General features: G+C 38.9%; 1 protein-coding gene and 1 non-coding gene across 3 annotated transcripts in view; one reads left to right on the top strand and one right to left on the bottom strand.

Annotated features, from left to right (window-relative positions):
- The window catches only part of LOC124785494 (bifunctional glutamate/proline--tRNA ligase), a 221267-nt gene that overhangs the window by 105307 nt on the left and 95348 nt on the right, over positions 1-20612 (bottom strand). For both annotated transcript variants that reach the window (XM_047254186.1, XM_047254187.1), the window contains exons 7-13: positions 19259-19430; positions 18935-19168; positions 15713-15857; positions 10583-10830; positions 6190-6391; positions 6004-6116; positions 5793-5904 (exon numbers count right to left, since the gene is read on the bottom strand). In XM_047254186.1, the coding sequence (XP_047110142.1) occupies positions 5793-5904; positions 6004-6116; positions 6190-6391; positions 10583-10830; positions 15713-15857; positions 18935-19168; positions 19259-19430 (1226 nt within the window). The remainder of the gene's footprint in view (positions 1-5792; positions 5905-6003; positions 6117-6189; positions 6392-10582; positions 10831-15712; positions 15858-18934; positions 19169-19258; positions 19431-20612) is intronic.
- Trnat-ugu lies at positions 14950-15024 on the top strand. Its single transcript has one exon. It is a non-coding gene; the product is annotated as a tRNA-Thr (tRNA).

Genomic DNA, 20612 nt, shown 5'->3' with positions numbered 1-20612 from the left:
CTACTTGCGGGAAATTGTGAATGAAGACATGAGTCCAAAACAGTCCAATTTAGCCACTGTCACAAATGATGAGGACAGCACAAACACCCAGTCCCCGGGCAGAGAAAATCCCTAACGCGGCTGCGAATCGAACCCAGGACCTTGTGATCCAGAGGCAGCAACACAAGCTGCGGACCCAGTTAAACTGTGCCTCAGAACATTCCTGAAGCGTAGTATTCATCCTGCAGCGTTTCTTCATCTTCAAGCTTCCTCCTGGCATTCCTTTTAGTGCTTCTTTCTTCTTTGGTAACTTGAAGAGCGAATCTTTCATCTTCATGCACCCGTTGTCTATCACATGCAAGCAACTGATCTTCCATATTAGAGCCACATTTTATGCCTAAATTTCTCAGGACTTCCAACCTTCTTATCACTCCATCACTGAAACATATCTGTGCATCTAGTACACCAATGTTTAATGTATTTAGTCCTACAAAAACATTCTTGGGTAATCTTTCCCATATGCAATGGTTGAAACTTTCATTTGTATGCTGAGTGCCTGCATGAAGACATTTACTGAGCAAAACAGGGTCACTCCTAAAAATTGGTTTTATTTAATTCATAACAGGCTCAGAAAGTGAATGCTTATGATCATATATTTGACCACTTTCTTTTGATTTTTTGTAACCACACCAAGAATCTGCTCAGTTAGGGCAAAGTCCATGAACAGGGTGGTCATCTATGGACAATGTATGAAAGTAATGGACCATACAGGTTTTCTCATTGCTGAAACATCATTCAGAGGTGCAGTTTATCTAATGGCCAGCCCAGAATAACTCTGAAGGAGGTCTATTTCAGTTTCTGTCAATCTGCCACGGCCACACAGAGATTTTCCATCACATAGCAACTTTCCTATCATTTCTCTTTGTAGCTTCCTCAATCTAGCATATGTCTTTTGCACATGTCCACAACACTCCAGTTTTGTTACCAAGGTATCACCATAAACATTGAACTCATTAATTTTATTGAAAGCTTTTGAGTCCCCATCGCCTAGGTACTCCGTATATCTAACGTTATAAACAGGCAGCGACCTCTGAAATATTTGTAGAGCTCCATCACACTCCATACCTCCACTGTAACCATCATAATTCTTAGAACACTGATGTTCAATATGTCCTTCAGTGTTACCATGGCATGGCACACATTTTCAACATGTCCCCAATGAAGTGTATCAATGCCTGCTTGCAGCTAGGGTGTCTATTTAATTATCATTTCATTTCTAGCAAAGCTGCATGGTCATCCACGGTAACTGTTCTTTCGGGAACAGATACTACCGTCATATATAGTTAAAAATATGGGTTCCCGGCCTTTGACCTTCTTGTGCGAACGCACACGCTATGCCCGAACTCGTACGGGACTTGGTAGATTAATCTGCCACGAGTAATGAGTATGATGGGCAAACATCTATTAGGCGCACTATGAATGTAGTGTTGTGGACATGTTGGGAATGTGGATCTCACGGGGAGCGTGCAAGGGATAAGTCCCTGCAGACGCACTATCCTCTGTGCCCGCGGTGGCTCAGATGGATAGAGCGTCTGCCATGTAAGCAGGAGATCCCAGGTTCGAGTCCCGGTCAGGGCACACATTTTCAACATGTCCCCAATGAAGTGTATCAATGCCTGCTTGCAGCTAGGGTGTCTATTTAATTATCATTTTATATTTTATATCTTTATTTAATCTAATATTGACATTAATAACTTGTCCTACACTGCAGGACTCGTTGGAAAATAACTTTTGGACCCGTGGTTCTGATTTCAGTCAGTAACATGTGACTAATCACTCTGTTTTTCAAACCACTCTCGGAATCATTTCCTCTTTTTCATTGTTTAGTCTTGCTTGCAGGCTATAGCTAATATAATTGCAGCACAAGCTTTCCTTTGGGTGTTTGACATCTTAACCTTGTGAAACTGCGTTGTCAACTGATAATTTTGGTCACTATTATTGCTGATGTGAGGTCACTTAAATTTATTGGTTATTTGACAAACTAATATTGTCAATAAATATTAAACATCTGCAGGTATACTTAAATGCTTGTGAAGCTAACATACAATATTTGTTGGTTTTCATATTTATACTTGTGTGTTATGAAAATATGTAGCTTAAGTGATACACCGCATTAAAGATTTGCCCATAATGCATCACTTTTAGTATGGTTTGTTGAGCTAAACTGTCGGAAAAGTTATGTCGGTGGGGACACATGTTACCACCCATTTTCAAGACTTTGTTTCGCAGGCTGAAAAGCTAGTTACAACAATGGGATTGCTTCTTATCACCTATTAATGCACATTTTGCTTCCTTTAATTAGTTTGTTTACAGGGGAAAGGTGTTTGTCTCCACTATTGTGCTGCAAAATGCTTTAGCACCATTTCACAGAATTTTGGAAGATTCACTATTTCTTTTTCAAGAGAACGCATCACAAAAGATGTAAGTCTGTCACAGTATTTTGTATTAAGGTTTTTAGCCGTTTTAGTGTTGAGAAGCAACATTATGCCTCTCCGGTCATCACTGGAAAAGTCACTGTTATCTGCAGTGGTTCAAAACAGTCAGGAAAAGGCATGGCTAAGTTGTTTCATAGAGAAAATTCATTAAAGTCAAAACAGCTGATGGTTTCATGAAATCCATTTCAAGATGTAACTGAAACAAATTAAAAATTACTTTCAGTTCTTTTTCTGAGAAACAATTTGTTGGTTTTGAAAACAACGGCAGTTCAAACAGCTGTGCCACTAACTGATCATTAAAAATGGATTGATAACTGATCTGAAACTTGATGTGATCACAGATGTCTTGTGCACACACCATTCTTGATTCTGCGAACCCTCCCAATGACAGTCAGTGTTAAGTAAAGCCCTAACATGTTGGACAGATACTGCAAAGTAAGATACATATTCAACAGTTCTCACTGCATCAGTATTAGTTTGCTGTAGTTCACTAAGAGGAATGTGACAATGAAGCATGAACTTATTAAAAAAAAAAAAAAAAAAATGTAATCAGAACACGAACTCTCCATCTTGAAGGGAACGTTTCAATCCCATATCATTGTTTATAGAAATGAAATGTCATATGGTGAGGGCCTCCTGGCGGGTAGATCTGATTGCCTGGTGCAAGTCTTTGAGAGGTGACGCCACTTTGTTGACTTGCACGTCGATGAGGATGAAATGATGATGACACAAACACCCAGTTTCTGAGTGGAGAAAATAGAACCCAGCCAAGAATCGAATCCAGACAAAATTCAACAAGCTCTAACCTTTGAACACTTCAAAAAGTGTTATGATTGTATCCACAGATCTTCAATGATGAAGATACTAAGAAATTTTGGACTCCATTCCAAATTAATATAAATGATATAATTAAGTCTAACAAACACACAATCTAACATAGTTCAGAAGAGAAATATCTGAGCCATTTACAATTACAACAGGGTTAAGCCACAGAGATGGTTTATCGCCATTACTTTTCAACTGTGCTCTGGAGTACACGACATCGGAATGGTGCAAGGAAAGTCCTACAGGCTTAAGAACTGGAACCAATAAATGTCAAATAAACTTAAAATGCCAGATGACTTAGTGCAACTAGCTAATAACATTCACGAATCCAGAAATCATATAACAAGACTACAAAATATAGCACAAAGAATAGGACTCCAGATCCCATTTGAAAAGATTGAGGTAATGGCGACAGATGCACTAGCAATCAGTCACTTAACAGTACACAAGGAAAGTAAAAATAGTGAAACAATTTGAATACCTAGGAGAAATTATAACGTACAACCTGGACGAGAAACATGCATGGCGAGAAAGAACTAATAAAATGATAAAAGTCCAAAAATTAACATGCTCTACATAGAATATGAAAAACTAAATTAAAACATCAAAAGGCAGTGATTCAACCAGAGGTGACATATGGAAGTCAAATCTTTTCAAAGTCCCTCAGAAAATCAGAATTAACAAAATCTTAACAGTAAGAGAGAAAAATAACTAGAATACACAAAAATACGAAAATCAAAAAGATGGACAATGGTGGATAGTGCCAACTGAAGTGGTGAACAGTGATCTGAAGCCCATTACAGATACTATACTGAAGGATTTCTTTATTTTGGTCACATTGTGAGGAAACCAGAAACCAGATTACCATGAAAAATTATGGTGGAACTTTGGAACATGGAACAATAAGTAGGATGGATACAGGAAATCACAATATGAAAGAGAAATAATTAACCCTGGATGATTTGCAAAACAAAACAGAAAATTTAATGAAACTGAAAAAACATAAAGATAACAATTAAACCATACAATGTACAATAAAAAGGTTATTTGCATATGAGCAATTACGAAAAAGATCAGAGCAAAAGAAAAGGTACTGGGCAAATCCGAAAGAAAACTTATTGACATGGATTATCAGAAAATGATCGACTGAAGTGGTCCAAAGAGGCCACAAAAGCAGAAGCAGGAGATGGACACTTCTTAGGACTGCATTTTTGTTGCTGGGAAAACTGCTTTAAAAATAAAAAAACTACGTTGAATGTAGAGCAGGCACTGCGTCTCTTGTAAATTTCCCCCCTATCAAAATAAGTTCTTCCTAAAATCTTCCACTGTTTTGTTATTATCTGAGGAAGAGGAGGAAATTTGTGTTTAACATCCTGTCAACAGCGAGTTCATTAGAGACGGAGCACAAGCTCGGTTTAGGGAACGGTTGGGAAGGAAATCAGCTGTGCCTTTTCAAAGGAACCATCCCGGTATTCGCCTGAAGCAATTTAGGGAATCATGGAGAAACTAAATCAGGGTGGCTGGACACGGGTTTGAATCGTCGTCATCCTGAATGCGAGTCCAGTATGCTAACCACTGCGCCCCCTCACTCTGTTAGTCATTATTCACCCTAAATGTTTTCCTTCAGTATTTATAGACTAGGTATAGTAAAGCTATGTAATGTGATTACTATGCATTACACTCTGATGATTCATTTCCACAGAATACATGTGTGTGTGTGTGTGTGTGTGTGTGTGTGTGTGTAACTTCTGCTTGCTGTTTGCACACACTATCAGTGTAATCAGTGCACTATTAAAATTAGCACAAATCAATAACTTCTTTCTGTATGACAAAAAGCACAATAAGGCATCAAAATTGTTCATGAAAATTATGCTGTTACCCAGTAGGGACTTGTACACTGTTACAATAAATATTACACTGTCCAATATTAAATCATAAGCACTTGGTTCTATGTCCTGGTCAACACAAAAAATACTTACTTCCATATTTCTGAATTTATATTAATTGTTTTTATTAAATTGAGCACTACGCCTTTAGTCATGTTGCATCAGCATAAATTTGCATCCAATTTGTAACAACTTACTTAAAGAAGGAAGAAAGGAAGATTCCGATTGTCATATCATTGGTGACAATGTCATTAGAGATGGAGCACAAGATCGCATTGGGGATGGTCCTGTCCTTTCAAAGGAACCATCCTAACATTTGCCTGAAGTCATGTTTGCAAATAACAGAAAACATAAATCTGAATGGCTGGACAGGGACTGTAATACACAGGATCATGCCAAGTAAAGCACTGCAGAATTTAAACCAGTCTTCATGTTGATGACAGTTTTACCGTTTACACTAGTAGAGCACTTTGGTATTTACACTGATGACAGCTTTGCCATTTTTACCTTAACTGTAGGTACTTTAATTGTAACAAAGAAAGCAAGAAACAAAAAAGGAAGCAAGTAATCATTCCATGCGGACAGTGAGATATGTTCAATGTATTACCTTTTTGGTGTCAACTTTGGAACTCTTTGGTTTTCCAACAGTAGGCATATCCTTTGTATGACCATCCGGAATATGAAATAATATTATAGGACCTGCAACACTGGTATATACACTGTAAAATAAAAAATAAATAAATAAATAAATATACGAAAGTAGTTGTAAGAATGAAATAATCACTGTAGAAAAATGAAAGCAGATATTTTATTCTTACCTTGGTGGTCTATAGGGCCTGTCACATATAAAAAAGCCCTTCCTTTGAAGTTGTATGATATCACCCTTTTTCACAGAAGCTAATTCTGGATCACCCAGCATATGTACCTCTGTCTACAATTAAAAACAATGGTAAATCAATCCAAATACAATACTATTTCAAAAGATATGTGTAATTATCATTTACCTTTGTTTGGTGGTTAATGTAATCCTTGAAATCTTCATCTTTTCCCAAAATGGCCTTGCTAATAATATGATCAAAGTAGACACATGTGCAAGGTACAAAGGGTGCTTTACTTGTCACTGCCAACCATGTTAATTTTGGTGTCTTTTTGTAATCTTTATTTTCAATATTTGGTTCAGCTTCCACAGTTATTTCGCCGTTTGTGCTGAAGAGATGAAGGAGCCAACAAATTATTGCATTTTCCAGTGTATAAACACATTATGACAAATTAGATGCATTGTTCATTCCATACTCAGGGAGAGGAATTCCACACGGATGTGAAAAATGCCAGAAAAACAAAAAATACATAATGGATTGATAAGGAATGGCATGTTAATGTTTTTAAATAGAATGAGGGAGAAATAGTCCTGAAATATGTGGAATCAGTAAAAATTTTTAAAAATATGGAAAGGATAGACAGCTACACACTACATACCAAAGGCATTGAGTCTCAGGCAAGCACAAAAAAAAAAGATGGAACACACACACACACACACACACACACACACACACACACACACGCGCGCGCGCGCACGGGCATTGTCTCTTGAATGCTGGAGCCTGACTGTCAGTCGGTTCCAGCACTAAGAAACAGTGAGTATGTGGCCAAGTTGTGCTTGTGTGCAACTCAGTGCCTCCTCATGTGGCGAGTAGTAAGTTATCCTTTCCATATTATTGTTGTTACCTCATCCAAGACATTCCATTGTCTGAAAAATTTTGCATACATTTTCATTTAAAAATTAAAAGAAAACTTATCACATGTATTTAAATATAATCATACTAAAGTCAATACTATAATTACTAGGTCACAGCCATTAAGTATCATGGAAATAAAAGAGTTTACATAGCTTGTTTGCATAGATGGAGCAAGGACTCTCAAAGAACAGACAAGAAGGGTACAGGAACTTTATAAAATAAATTTGTGGCACTACTTGATGAAAAAATAGTGTCAGTTGATAGCACGCATTCTGAGGTATTTGGAAAAATGGGAGGGGAAAGTTTGTTTGTTTGTTTGTGTGTGTGTGTGTGTGTGTGGGTTAGTGGGGGGTGGGTGAGGGGGATTACACAGCCAGACAAAGTCTTAAATATACGACTAAGACCATGCCAGGTGGAAAAACAGAGCTGTTGGATGCTACCATGGTCCACAGGTATGTTTGTTAAAATCCTAGTAAGGGTTCACAGTAATTATTTTGGTTGAAATGGCGATTCACCACATGTGTCTATGTGCAAGATGTTTAGTTGGCAGTGACTGGAAATCTGTCACAGATTTTCTCCCTTCTTTCCTGTACTAAACCACTATTCGTTAACCATGACAAAATCCGCACGAGTAGGAACTTGTTAATCCTTTCCATCCAACAGTGAGTGGTGCTCGACATTGCAAATTTTGTTTTTTACTCCAATGTCGAGCCTCATTTGACATGATCTTTTGCAGAGCTCTCAGATGTGTCATTCTTAAACCTACCCGAACTAGGCATCAATGCTGCACAGTACTGCCATCTAGGGAAACCTGTGTGTAGCAGTTGTGTTGAGAGAGTGGTTGTACTTATCACATTCATGTTAGTAGGCATGAAATGGCTAGTTCTTTAAGCACTGTCCTTTCTGAGGAAGAGATTGCGGTGGAGCATTTGGAGGGTTGGCTAAGTGAAAATAGGAGTGGCAATGATTTTGATCATGACAGTGATTGGTTGGTTGTTTTGGGGAAGGAGACCAGACAGCGTGGCCATCGGTCTCATCGGATTAGGGAAGAATGGGGAAGGAAGTCGACCGTGCCATTTCAGAGGAACCATCCCGGCATGTGCCTGGAGTGATTTAGGGAAATCACGGAAAATCTAAATCAGGATGGCCGGACGCGGGTTTGAACCGTCGTCCTCCCGAATGCGAGTCCAGTGTCGAACCACTGCGCCACCTCGCTCGGTTGACAGTGATTCATCAGTAAACAATTTGAGTGCAACACAATGGAAACTGTCCATCCTCAAGAGTTTTAAAAAATGCCACATGATAATTAGTTTTTTATTGTAATACTTACAAAAATATATTTGTTTTAATGTATACCCTAATGTCAGTGGCCTCATTATTTACACAAAGGGGCTCGTGCAATTCTCTCCGATGTGCTTGGCAGCAGCAATTTAAATAAGAGTGCACAGAGATGCCCTGTGTCTGCATTACAGAATGCAAACAGTTAAGAATTTGTTTATAAAATAATTATTTGTCAAAACTTGCAATGTCTGCTTCAATTGGATGGCGAGATTCTGACAATGACAGAACCAGTCAATTTTCTTAGAGGAAAGTCAGAGCGTGCTTGTTCCAAAGACACTGAAGAAAAGATTTGCTGTAGGGAGAGTGAAGAGGAGACTACCTTCAGGGATGCTGTCAAGAACACACTTCACCTTAGACACCTGTAGAAGATATTCATAGAGAGAGAGAGAGAGAGAGATGTTTCCGACTTGGAGCAAAGTGCAGAGGTTGAGCTGGACACGGAACTTCCAGCTACTACTGCAGCAATGTTGCATACTTGCACCGTTCAAGAGTGGTAAGCACACGCCGTTGATGCAGCCACTGAAGCGACAGGGGCATGAAGTTGACTAATTTGCACTGGAGTTTCATTGCATAGATTTAATATTCACAGCCAGCTAATAGCACCTATTATGTGTGTTGGAGAAAGTATTTGTATTCGTTCTCTCTTCTCTGGGGATCTTTCTTTAAATCACTAATCATTTTTGCACTCATTGGCTGTATCCGTGATATAGTTCCATGCTATGCTTCCAAGTGTCCACCAACCTGTGTCAAAGCTGTAGTTCGTACCTACAGTCTCTTGTCAGCTTATTTACCAAATGCCTCACAACATATCTTATCAACCACCCCATCCTTTTCCATGAAGCAGTGCTATAAATTTATTTTATCTCCCATGTGATTTAATGCCTGTCCTATGAACCCATATTATACTCAGCATTTTTCTTCAACATCTCATTTCAAAAGCTGCTGCTGCTGCAACCACCCTATAGAAAACAGCATCATATCTGTGTGAAGTGCAGTACCAATACTTTCATGCTTTATTGGGCCACCACTAGTAATTTTCATTTAATAAGGTGTTACCCATTGTGTAACATGGTTTCCCTTAAATTTGCGTGATATTATGCGGAGCTTTCCTTCCCTGTAGGTTATTGGGATTGGATCTGTAGCATCTCAGGGGTGTGCTAAGCTACACTGCTCAACCGATAGCACACAACATATTTAAACAATGAGTAGTTAACAAACACACAGAAACTTATTCACCAGTCATTTTATGTCAACTTTGTCTCTTCAACAAAAATACAAATTACTTTTAATCTCATTCTTTGCAACATAATGACGATAAAGTTGGGCTTTTGGGGTGCTCAACTGCACGATAATCAGCGCCCGTGCAAAGATCCAACCTTTTACACAGTCTAATCTCACCACATTCATGGATGATGATGAAATGATGAGGACAACACAAACACCCAGCCCCCAAGTTTGCAACATAAATGTATGACTGCAGAGCAACAATACATTGTTATTACTCTTCATGTAACTCTCAGAGTTAGGCATCAGTTCTGGAAGAAGGATTCAGGTCTTGCAAGTGCACACTGATTCACAAAGTGATATTTTCACAAAGAAAGAAATTACTACTCATTTGAAAGTAGAGCATAAATGTGGAGATTTGTTTTTTAGATATATTGACAGCTGCAGGTATTGCACCAATCGTTGATCTTCTGCAGGTCTTCCTGAATTTTGTTACCGTCTGCTGGTGTTGCAACCACCCTACAGACAACAGCATCATCTATGAGGGTACCACAGATTTTCTACCACAGCAGATATGTGGAATTTACACCTTTTCTCTACCTTGTTTGGCTTAAGTGATATTCTTGGAGTTTCATTTTCATGATTAAGAGCTGAAAATTTGTTTTTATAGCAGCAACAGCATGTGTTCTGAATACAACAACTAATCAAAATCAAGAAAATCGAAAAAGTAATTTACGCGGTATTGTTTAATGTATTTTCAATAAACATTTTTTCACACAATTAAATGAAATGATCGTATGGCATTGTTGACCAGGAGGCCACATGCGGGGAAGTTTGGCCGCCGTATTGCAGGTCCTCTTTAGTTGACGCCACTTCGACAACTTGCGAGTCAATGATGATGAACACACAACACCCAGTTATCAGGAGGCAGAGAAAATCCATGTCCCCGCCGGGAATCGAACCCGGGACCCCATGCGTGGGAAGCGAGAAAGCTACCGCAAGACCATGAGCTGCGGACTTTTTCACACAAATAATGGTTCTATGTATACAAGACATACTAGACTGACAAATATTTTAGAGTATCAATGGAACTGACCTGTTAATCTTCTTGATCATCAGATTTCCCCAGTTTATAAATGTAGCATTTTCTCCTTCTTTCAGAAGATTTACATCCTCACCGTCAATTAGCAAATTAGGTCCTGTCCAAACAGTTTTGGAACCAACATCTGGATTCTTAGGGTGTTTCTGCGCAATCAGTGGTGCTTCAATTACCCCATTTACTTTCACATTTACGGCTCCCTCTGACAAGACAGCTGTGTATCTAGGGGCAATTGGATCTATTACCTGGAAAATGAAATAAACAAAACATTAATGGTGGATAATGATCAAAAATTGTATTATACCACATACATATACTTCTCTTGAAAGACACAAATGGTTAGAAAAAAGGAACTTACATCAACAGCATGCAGAGTATAAATTGCAATGGAAATAAAACAACAGAATGTGATGTGCGAGATTCAAAATTTATATGTCGTACTTTGGTGGAAATATTTTAGTATACAGTGTGGGACAATTAAGAAAGGCAACACATGTTTCCAAAATGACTAAATATATCGAGGTGCAGTTTTCATTAAATTGTAGTGGACAATGTGGCAAATATTCTAACATATGCACGTATTTTTTAATGTTTATAACTGCCAAATTAAGAGATCACCTTCTCTTAAAAACAGAAATACGTACTTTTTCCTGTGGCATTGGATACAAGCTTTGAAGAGGGTTCCACAACATAACTTTTATGGAATTTTGTAACAAGGCAACAGCACCACAAACCATTGTCCTGCCATCAAGTGAAAGCATCCCGCACATGTCCGTCATACAGTATCAAATGTAAATAAATACTTACCTCAGGTATGGTTTGTATGTTCACCTAGGACCTTGAAGCCCTTCAGTCTGTGCATTGCTGTGATAGTTATGAGACAACTTGCTCATGAAGCTATTCATGACTTTCACACTGCAAACGATAGTCAAATAGGAGTATATGGTTTCTGTGCATATTCAATATCATCAAATTGTCAGAGAAGCAGTGCAGTTGTAGGCTGGAAGGGAAAGCCCTGACAATCCATCTTTGCAAACATAATTAGGAAAATTTCAAGAAACTGGAAGTGTGAAGAATAAAACCCATTAATGAAAAAGAACCACAACTAATGAAAGAAATGCGACCAATATTTTACCAGGAGTAACACACAATCTCCATGTCATTACCAGCAAACTTGAATGTGCAAGTGGGATAAGCTAAACGAGTGTTCTGCTAGTACCACATTCCAATGTATATAATCCCACCTACCCCATTGCTGACAGCTGTTTGTGGATGAAGCATTGTTTAAAAACTGTGGGCAATAAATCTTCACAATACGCACCAACTGTCAACTGAAACTCCACAATGGTTGAGGGAAGTGGGTAAGCAATGACCTTGGTCTGTCAACGTGTAGTAGGCACTTTTCAAGAAGTGCGTCATCGGTCCCTATTTTATTGACGAAACTCTAAACAACTACAAGCATCTGTAGAGGCATGCTGCTGCAGTTCAGTATCAAATTGACAACTATGCCACCCATGCAGATCGTGAAAGAACTTGTAGAATGGTTGAAAAAGAGACTCTTATTTTTTAGATGACGTCATCACCAGAGATGAGACATGGGGTCTTGTGTACGACTCAGAAATGAAGCCTCAAAGCTGAGAGTGGCACACATCCATGTCTCCCAGGCCCAAGAAAGTAAGAATGAGCAAATCAAAAATGAAAACTATGCTAACCACCTGCTTCGGTGCAAAAGACTTGATCCATTTGGAGTTCATACCGTGAGGAATGACTGAACACAGCTTACCACCTTGGACTGTTAAAAAGAATAGCAGATCGTATCACCCGGCCGATACATATGCCCACTTCAACACAGACACTGCGTCAGGACATTGTGCTGTGCTACAATGTTCTGTTGATTCAGGAGATCCTAGGGAAGCGCAACCTAGCAACAATGTCACAGCGGCCCTACAATCCCAACATGGCACCATCAGATTTCTTCCTTTTTCTGTGCATCAAAACCAAGATGAAGGGGTGCCCTTTTAATACCATTGAGGATATCCAAAAGGCAGCAACACATACTCTAAATGAAATTCCAGTCACCACCTTCCAGAAAGTGTAACAGGCATGGGCAATTGCCGAAAGAAGTGTATCACTGCTCAAGGTAAGTACTTCAAAGAATTTTAATAGATTGTATGTTTTGGATCAATAAATTTTGTTGTACAGACACAATTGCATTGTGGTTGGTTTCTACCACGTTTTTGATATGTAAAACATGCCACAGAAAAGAGTTTGTTCACCTAGTGACAATCCTTTGCATCAAGATGTGCCACTAAATAGCCAGGCACTGGAGTTACTGTGGAGAGCTGTTGAGTTTTAAAAGCAGGAGAAAGGATAGGTAATTAGTCATGGACAGCAGTCAGTTCCTGCAGATGAAGTAGTCGAATCCACATCAAAAACTCTTGGAATTAGTGCAATAACAGTAGTAAGGGAGTGTTGCTGCAAAAGCTGAGAGATGTAGACGTCATCCGTAATGATTACAAGGTATGTGGATCAGATAATGTATTCTTAGCAACACCTGGAAACGAAAAGCAGCCTCACCCTGCCACAAACATAGATTCTTTCCAGACTGATGATATCTGCAGGCATATTTATGCTATCTACAGCAGGAAAGAATATTCTACCATAGCTAAGCTGCTAGTGTCATTAAAAAGAAAGTGAACTTTTCAAGGGTGGGAAAATGTAACTAAAAATTGGGCTGAAAAGTATCGGTTTCTGTTACAAAGTGCTAGATGGATGCAAAGTCCTGTTAGAAATGGCATATAATGCAATGACTTGAAACATATTCTTGCACAAATTTGTGGGGGATGACATTCATTCCACAATGTGGCTAGACAAAATGCGAGTTAATGCCACGAAAGCTGTCAATGAATGTTGGACGGATGACACGCCAAGCAACAGTGATCATCAGCTGATGGGAAGAGGAGCAAGACTGATTGTGGTTGACGCAGGTTCTTACAGTGGTTTTGTTCCTATTGCACGTTTAGTTCTTCGGTCCAAAATGACAGGTGATTACTGTGAAGACATGGACCACACATCATTTGTTGAGTGGTTCAGAAATCTTGTAAAACAGTTTTCTGTCCCTACAACAATTCTAGTAGACAATGCTCCATATCATTCAGTGATACTGACCAAAGGCCCAACCACAAACGACTGCAAAGAAGCTACAATGAAATGGTTACAGGCGCGAAATATTGCTGTGGATACGAGCATGACAAAGCTTCTGATATATTAGCTTGTTGAAGAAAATAAGTCTGTGACACCTACAAGCTCTTGTGACTGTGGATGCCTCATAGTGGAAAAAGGTTGAGCATGATGAAAACTTTACTTGAGCAGCACGGAAAATGAAAGTATCATTAGTGACCATGAACAGCTGATGATTTGCCTTTCTGGTGATGACAATGAGGATAACTTTGGTGCTGATTCTGACAACAGTGACAATGGGGAACTGGACATAATTGCACCACTGTCGCTGTAAATTGGTGAGTAAAAAGCTATGAATAATGAAATGATAATTAAATGGACACCCTAGCTGCAAACAGACGTTGATGTACTTCATTGGGGACATGTTGAAAATGTGTACCCCGACCGGGACTCGAACCCGGGATCTCCTGCTTACATGGCAGATGCTCTATCCATTTTAGCCACCGCGGGCACAGAGGATAGTGCGTCTGCAGGGACTTATCCCTTGCACGCTCCCCGTGAGATCCACATTCCCAACATGTCCACACCACTACATTCGTAGTGCGCCTAATAGATGTTTGCCCACCATACTCATTACTCGTGGCAGATTAATCTACCAAGTCCCGTACGAGTTCGGGCATAGCGTGTGCGTTCGCACAAGAAGGTCAATGGCCGGAAAGCCGTATTTTAACTATATATGACGGTAGTATCTATTCCTGAAAGAACAGTTACTGTGGATGACCATGCAGCTTTGCTAGAAATGAAATGATAATTAAATGGACACCCAAGCTGCAAACAGGCGTTGATGTACTTCATTGGGGACATGTTGAAAATGTTTAATTACCATTTCATTTCTAGCAAAGCTGCATAGTCATCCACAGTAACTGTTCTTTTGGGAACAGATACTACCATCATATATAGTTAAAGTATGGCTTCCCGGCCACTGAATTGACCTTCTTGTGCGAACGCACACGCTATGCCCGAACTCGTACGGGACTTGGTAGATTAATCTGCCACGAGTAATGAGTATGATGGGCAAACATCTATTAGGCGCACTACGAATGTAGTGGTGTGGACATGTTGGGAATGTGGATCTCACGGGGAGCGTGCAAGGGATAAGTCCCTGCAGACGCACTATCCTCTGTGCCCGCGGTGGCTCAGATGGATAGAGCATCTGCCATGTAAGCAGGAGATCCCGGGTTCGAGTCCCGGTCAGGGCACACATTTTCAACATGTCCCCAATGAAGTACATCAAAGCCTGTTTGCAGCTAGGGCGTCCATTTAATTATCATTTCATTTCTAGCAAAGCTGCATGGTCATCCATGGTAACTGTTCTTTCAGGAACAGATACTACCGTCATATATAGCTATGAATAATGGTTATTTGTTGCATCACTGTCATAATAAAACCTAGAGTGAGAAGTTGCTATCACAGTTATTATTTACTTTTGCAGACTACATAATCTATTGCTTTCAAGATATTGGTCACTATCAAATGCTTATTTCCTGTATTTCCTTCGCTCCATTATGGAAAGTGTGTGCTTCGTTATACTTGTATCTACAGTATTATGTAGTTGTGTCTTTCCTGTCACATTGTGGTAGCAACTGAAAAACAAATTGTTATTGCTCATTAGCTTATATTTACAAGGTGGAACGGAAATCCATATCGTCTGCTACGTGTATAGAGGCTGCTGTTGCAACATTGCTATTATAGTAGAGCCAATGTAACTTGATGTAACGCGAACTGTCAAGTGCAATTTTTCTCCAGTGCATGTGTAATATTTCTTTTACCACACATTTGTTACTGCCAGCTAAACTCTTGGTGTATGACATATGGCCCTTCCTTTCTTTTTCTTTCCTGAGGGATAACAACACCAATAATAAATGTTCTTGCTTGTTTAAAACTCACCTTTTTATTAATAGCCCATATTTTATCCCACTCCATAAGTACGACAGATCGGGATGAGCCTTGGGCCACAATAAATTGCTTCAGTCCTTCTACTGTCATACCATGACGCAAGATGCCTCTAACTGTTGGAAACCTTGGGTCATCCCTGGAAAATTAAGTTACAGTAATATGTTTCCTGAAGTTCCCACAGTGGATAGAATATCTCATAATTTTTCAGGCATGCATCCTTGTCCTATGTACTTTTTGCACACTGAAAAGGAATTTTACAAATACTCACTTTCATAAAATCAGATAATCTTTCACTCATCCCGGAAGAGCTGCAAGTTTGAAGACTATATAACAGCATTGTTTAAGCATGCTTAACTTCCATTTTCTTTTCATCTGATAATCAATATTATGAACAGATTGATGCTATTGGCATGGATAGCTCTCTCTCACCAAAGGTAGATAGTTTATTTATGAAGGTATTTGAAGAAAAAGCATTAGATTCGCAGCTACCAATTTATGCTTTTAGATGTCCATCTGCCACCATCTTTCACAAGCTACAAGCACACTGAAAACTTTTGTCCTGGATGCATGCCCGAAAGATGACTCATAAGTTTGTATTTTTAAAGTGCAAAGTGTATATATTCCAAAACAAATGAATATATCTTTCACTCATAATCTCGTAAATAACCCATATATCAAGCAATGACAACCAAGTTATGTCACAACAAATCTACAATAATACTACAAACAAAAACATAAAAAACCAGAAAGTCATCTGCTGATATCAGTCCACGTGCAGCAAGATATTAAAAAAAATTAATATGAACACAAGATTAAGAACCACACTTGATGAGGTTTCCCCATGGAGTACAGATTGTGCTGGAAAAATATATGAAGTTTTGAACAGTGAAGAAAGATTGGTGCCCTCCTGGCTGAACTAGAAAATGTGTATTCTGCACTTTATAGATTAATTTTGGAAAGACTGTGGAAACTGGAAAATAGCAACAAGTAAAAAGCAAAGCTAAAAATGTGCATGCAAACACACCAGTAATTCAACCAAGGAACTGAATGACTTGTTACTTGGAATAGGGGACAGCAGACTCATACAGATAGCATTAATGCATGTTTGGAAGCAAGATCTGCCAGGAGGGCTATAAGGCAATTGTTACAAGAAAAGCTAGTTGTAAGTTAGGTCACATGTTTAGTGAAACTAAAAACTAAACTAGCAAGATTATATGGAACATATGGGCCTTATGCAGAGATTTTGATGAGTAGTCTTAGAAGCCCTCAGTATGAGGCAGGAAACAGCCTGTATTATGACAGATTATAACAATAAAATACGTGAAATAGGAGCAGCAACAGCATGTACATAAGCAATTGAGCTTTCTGCAGGTTCCACTATGCCAAGACCAACAGTAAATTATTGTAACTGTCAGCTATGTGACAAAGAAAAGAACTTACTGCAGATAAGTCTAATACTTCGGTTGTGTGTCGTGTAGCAACAGGGAAAATCAAAAAAGAAGAGAAGGGGGGATGGTATGGCAGAGAGAGAGAGAGAGAGAGAGAGAGAGAGAGAGAGAGAGAGAGAGAGAGAATTGTGAGGGAGGGGTGCAGCATGTCACAGACAGGCAGCTTTGAAAAAATGAAACAGACCAAAATATCGTGTCCAACATTTTCTAGAACAGTCTAATTTGTTTATCAGTGGATTGATGAACACAGTAGATGAGATTCCAGCAATATTAGGAAAAGGACAGATAGCTATTCACCATAAATATGACACAATGGGTAGCAGAGAGGTACAACGAAAAGACAGTTACACATATAGCTTCCGGCCATAGTCTTCTTCTGTAAAGACAACACACACACACACACACACACACACACACACACACACACAAGCAAGCATACCTCCCACACATGACTGCTATCTCCAGCAACTCCAACTGCTCATTTGTGTGCGAGGTGTGCTTGCTCGTCAGAATGTGTGTATGTTTTCTTTTCTGAAGAAGGCTTAGGCCGAAAGCTAAACGTGTGACAGTCTTTTCGTTGTGCCTGTCTGCAACTCAACATGTCACCTCCATACTGAGTAGCAATCTATCCTTTCCTTAATGTTGTAGATAACCCAATCTGGACTCTCCACTGATAGATGAGGTTCATGTATGTTTAGAAAATTAGCTGTACTCTTAAGAGACAAATGTTCTGTGCATTTCTGAACAGCACACAACAACAAAGAGGCTTATAGCCTAAAAGTTTCAGTGTAGGGGAATCATTTCATTCCACAAATAACTCAGCATGTTCCTTTGTATAACTCTTCATCTATTTATTCTTAACATAACAACTAAATAACAACCAAATAATTTTTCCTTGAAAAGCTTAAATTTTTTGAAATGAATGTTATTAGAAATGACTGCTATGAATCATACAGTTAAAAAACAAGTAAAAAGTGATGCTGAATAATTTGAACAACGCATGAAGGACAGAAAGTGGCAGTGGCTTGGGAAGAAAACAGAAGTACCCATGTGGTGTAATTTTGGGCCAACTCCTACTCCTTTATAAGTGAGCAAACATAAATTTAGCACAATTTGTACATTTTGCAGAACTGAAAGGAACATAATACTGAGCTTCTCAAACTGTTAAGTCCAGCAACTTCTGTTCCTTACTTACATCACTTGAGAGTATGGGGAGACTAATGAATCAACATCTTAACATGTTTGTCTATATACACCCATTTCTGTATTATGGTATTATTTTCTGTTGTAAATTGTCACTTGGGAGAGAGAGCAGTGGGGGAAGCATAATGACAATAGTATGTAGTTCTTATTAAATTAATTTTGTACACATCTCTTTAAATGAGGCATTCTAACTGCACCATCAGAGCATATATACATGTTTTATCAAATGAAATTCATCGTAACTAATACCTGTGCTAACGACAACACAACTCTCAGATTAATGTGAACCTACAACACCTCTGCTCGTACTGACAAAGACGTGTTAAGAAAGAACCAGTGATTTGAATGTCATCCTTCAGTTTCAATTTCCCAGTTTTATGATCCACAAGCCGGGTCATTATGTGAGCCCATGAAGTTTGACAGGTACCTAAGATTGTGTGTTGAGTATGTCTATTTTATGACAGTATCTACGGTACTACAGAAAATGCACACCACAAAACTGTTTGTTACCTTTGATATAGGTCAGTGACTTGAAAATATTCTTAAAATGGCTGGAACTTACCATCCATCAACCAGTCCCCTTTCAACAAACCAAGCAAGTTTCCTCTTTGATAGAACTGTGTTTGTCATATTAAGTCTACTGTATTCCCATATGTATGGTTTCCTCAAACCAAGAACATCTATAAACCAATAAAATTGTTCATCACGATCATGGTACTCAGTTGTTCTTAGACAGTGTGTAACACCTTCAATACTGTCTACAATGGGACAGGCAAAATCATATGTTGGGTAAACCCTGCAAATAAGCAAGTCACATTACATTATTCTACAGTACAGAAAATAATTGAAATTACATTTTCCACATCATTATATAAGCACTCCTTACTTGTACTTGGTTCCAGTTTTGGGATGTGGCTCATTTTTGCACCTGTAAATTGTTGGATCACGCATACAACCAATGACAGAATTCATATCAATTTTTGCACGTACACAACATGTTTGGCCAAATTCTGTTCCCTGCTTCATTTCGGCCCACATCTTTAAATTCTGTTCCACACCTGAAGGGAAAAAAAGGAAAAAAAATCTGAAGTTGCAGGCCTGTAACAGTGCCTGATGATAACTTCCCAATAATCTATTTACTTGAAATAACAAAAGTTGTCGCTTAAATAAAAAATGCATTTTAATGCCAACAATATCACTTTTAAAGTAATTAGTTTTTTATGATTTCCGCAGCATCCTTTAGCACTGGTGGCAATTGCTTCAAATGCAGCACACACCATCACCTCCATTACCTGTCTGCCAAATTACAACTAAACATTATCCAAGAGCAAATTACTACATTTCTCTTCCAAATCGATCCAGTCTTCATCTACACAATGTTCCGGTCTTCATTTTACATCTATCACATACTTTCCCACAGAGATGGCTGATGGGTGAATGAATATTCTCACATCATAGAACTATCCTACAGCCCACAGCACAATTTCTTCCTGCATCACCATTTCCCAAATTTGCAACATATTATCCACAGTTCTCTTTACAACCATCTATTGCTTTCATTTGTTCCTTTCCTGAATCTATTTAACATTTCACTTTTTTTCTGTTAATCAAACTCCACCCATTTTTCCTCCAATATTCCCCAGTGTTACCCACCACTCATTGACACCGCGTACATCCCCCCCCCCCCTCCCCCATGACATCCCATCCCAAATGGATCCCTTCTCCACTGATCTGTATCAGTTCAGGGCAGTATACTTATCTCCCCAGCTGAAACCCAGTCCCATAATTGGTTTCTTACTTGCTGCTTAAATTATGGACCCCCTCCCCTCAGCCTAGCCACAAAAATTCCCTTTTCTCTGGATGCCAACTTCCTTTTCACAACGACCTTAAAATACAGGGTGTACATAAATTCTGGGAACACTTTCAATTATTTACTGCACAAGAACCAAACATTGTACAGATATCACACATATGACATTTTGAAAGTTTTTTTTTTCCATGTATACCGCCATAGTTTGGTAATTTCCTGATAGTCAGTGCTAGTTGCAAACATGACGAGTTCAGGTGCGGAGCGAGCTTTCTGTGTGTTGGAGTTCGACAAAAACAAGTGTGCTACAGCAGTTCAACGGATGTTTAGAATGAAGTACGGTAAGAAGCCACCAACAAGGAAGGCCATTTACCACTGACACAATAAATTTGTTATGACGGGTTGCTTGTGCCCAGCAAAGAGAAGCACACAT

Source organism: Schistocerca piceifrons, chromosome 1 (genome assembly GCF_021461385.2).
Source record: "Schistocerca piceifrons isolate TAMUIC-IGC-003096 chromosome 1, iqSchPice1.1, whole genome shotgun sequence".
Lineage (NCBI taxonomy): Eukaryota > Metazoa > Arthropoda > Insecta > Orthoptera > Acrididae > Schistocerca > Schistocerca piceifrons.
The sequence above is the reverse complement of the archived record's forward strand: the minus strand, read 5'-3'. Positions and strand labels throughout refer to the sequence as shown.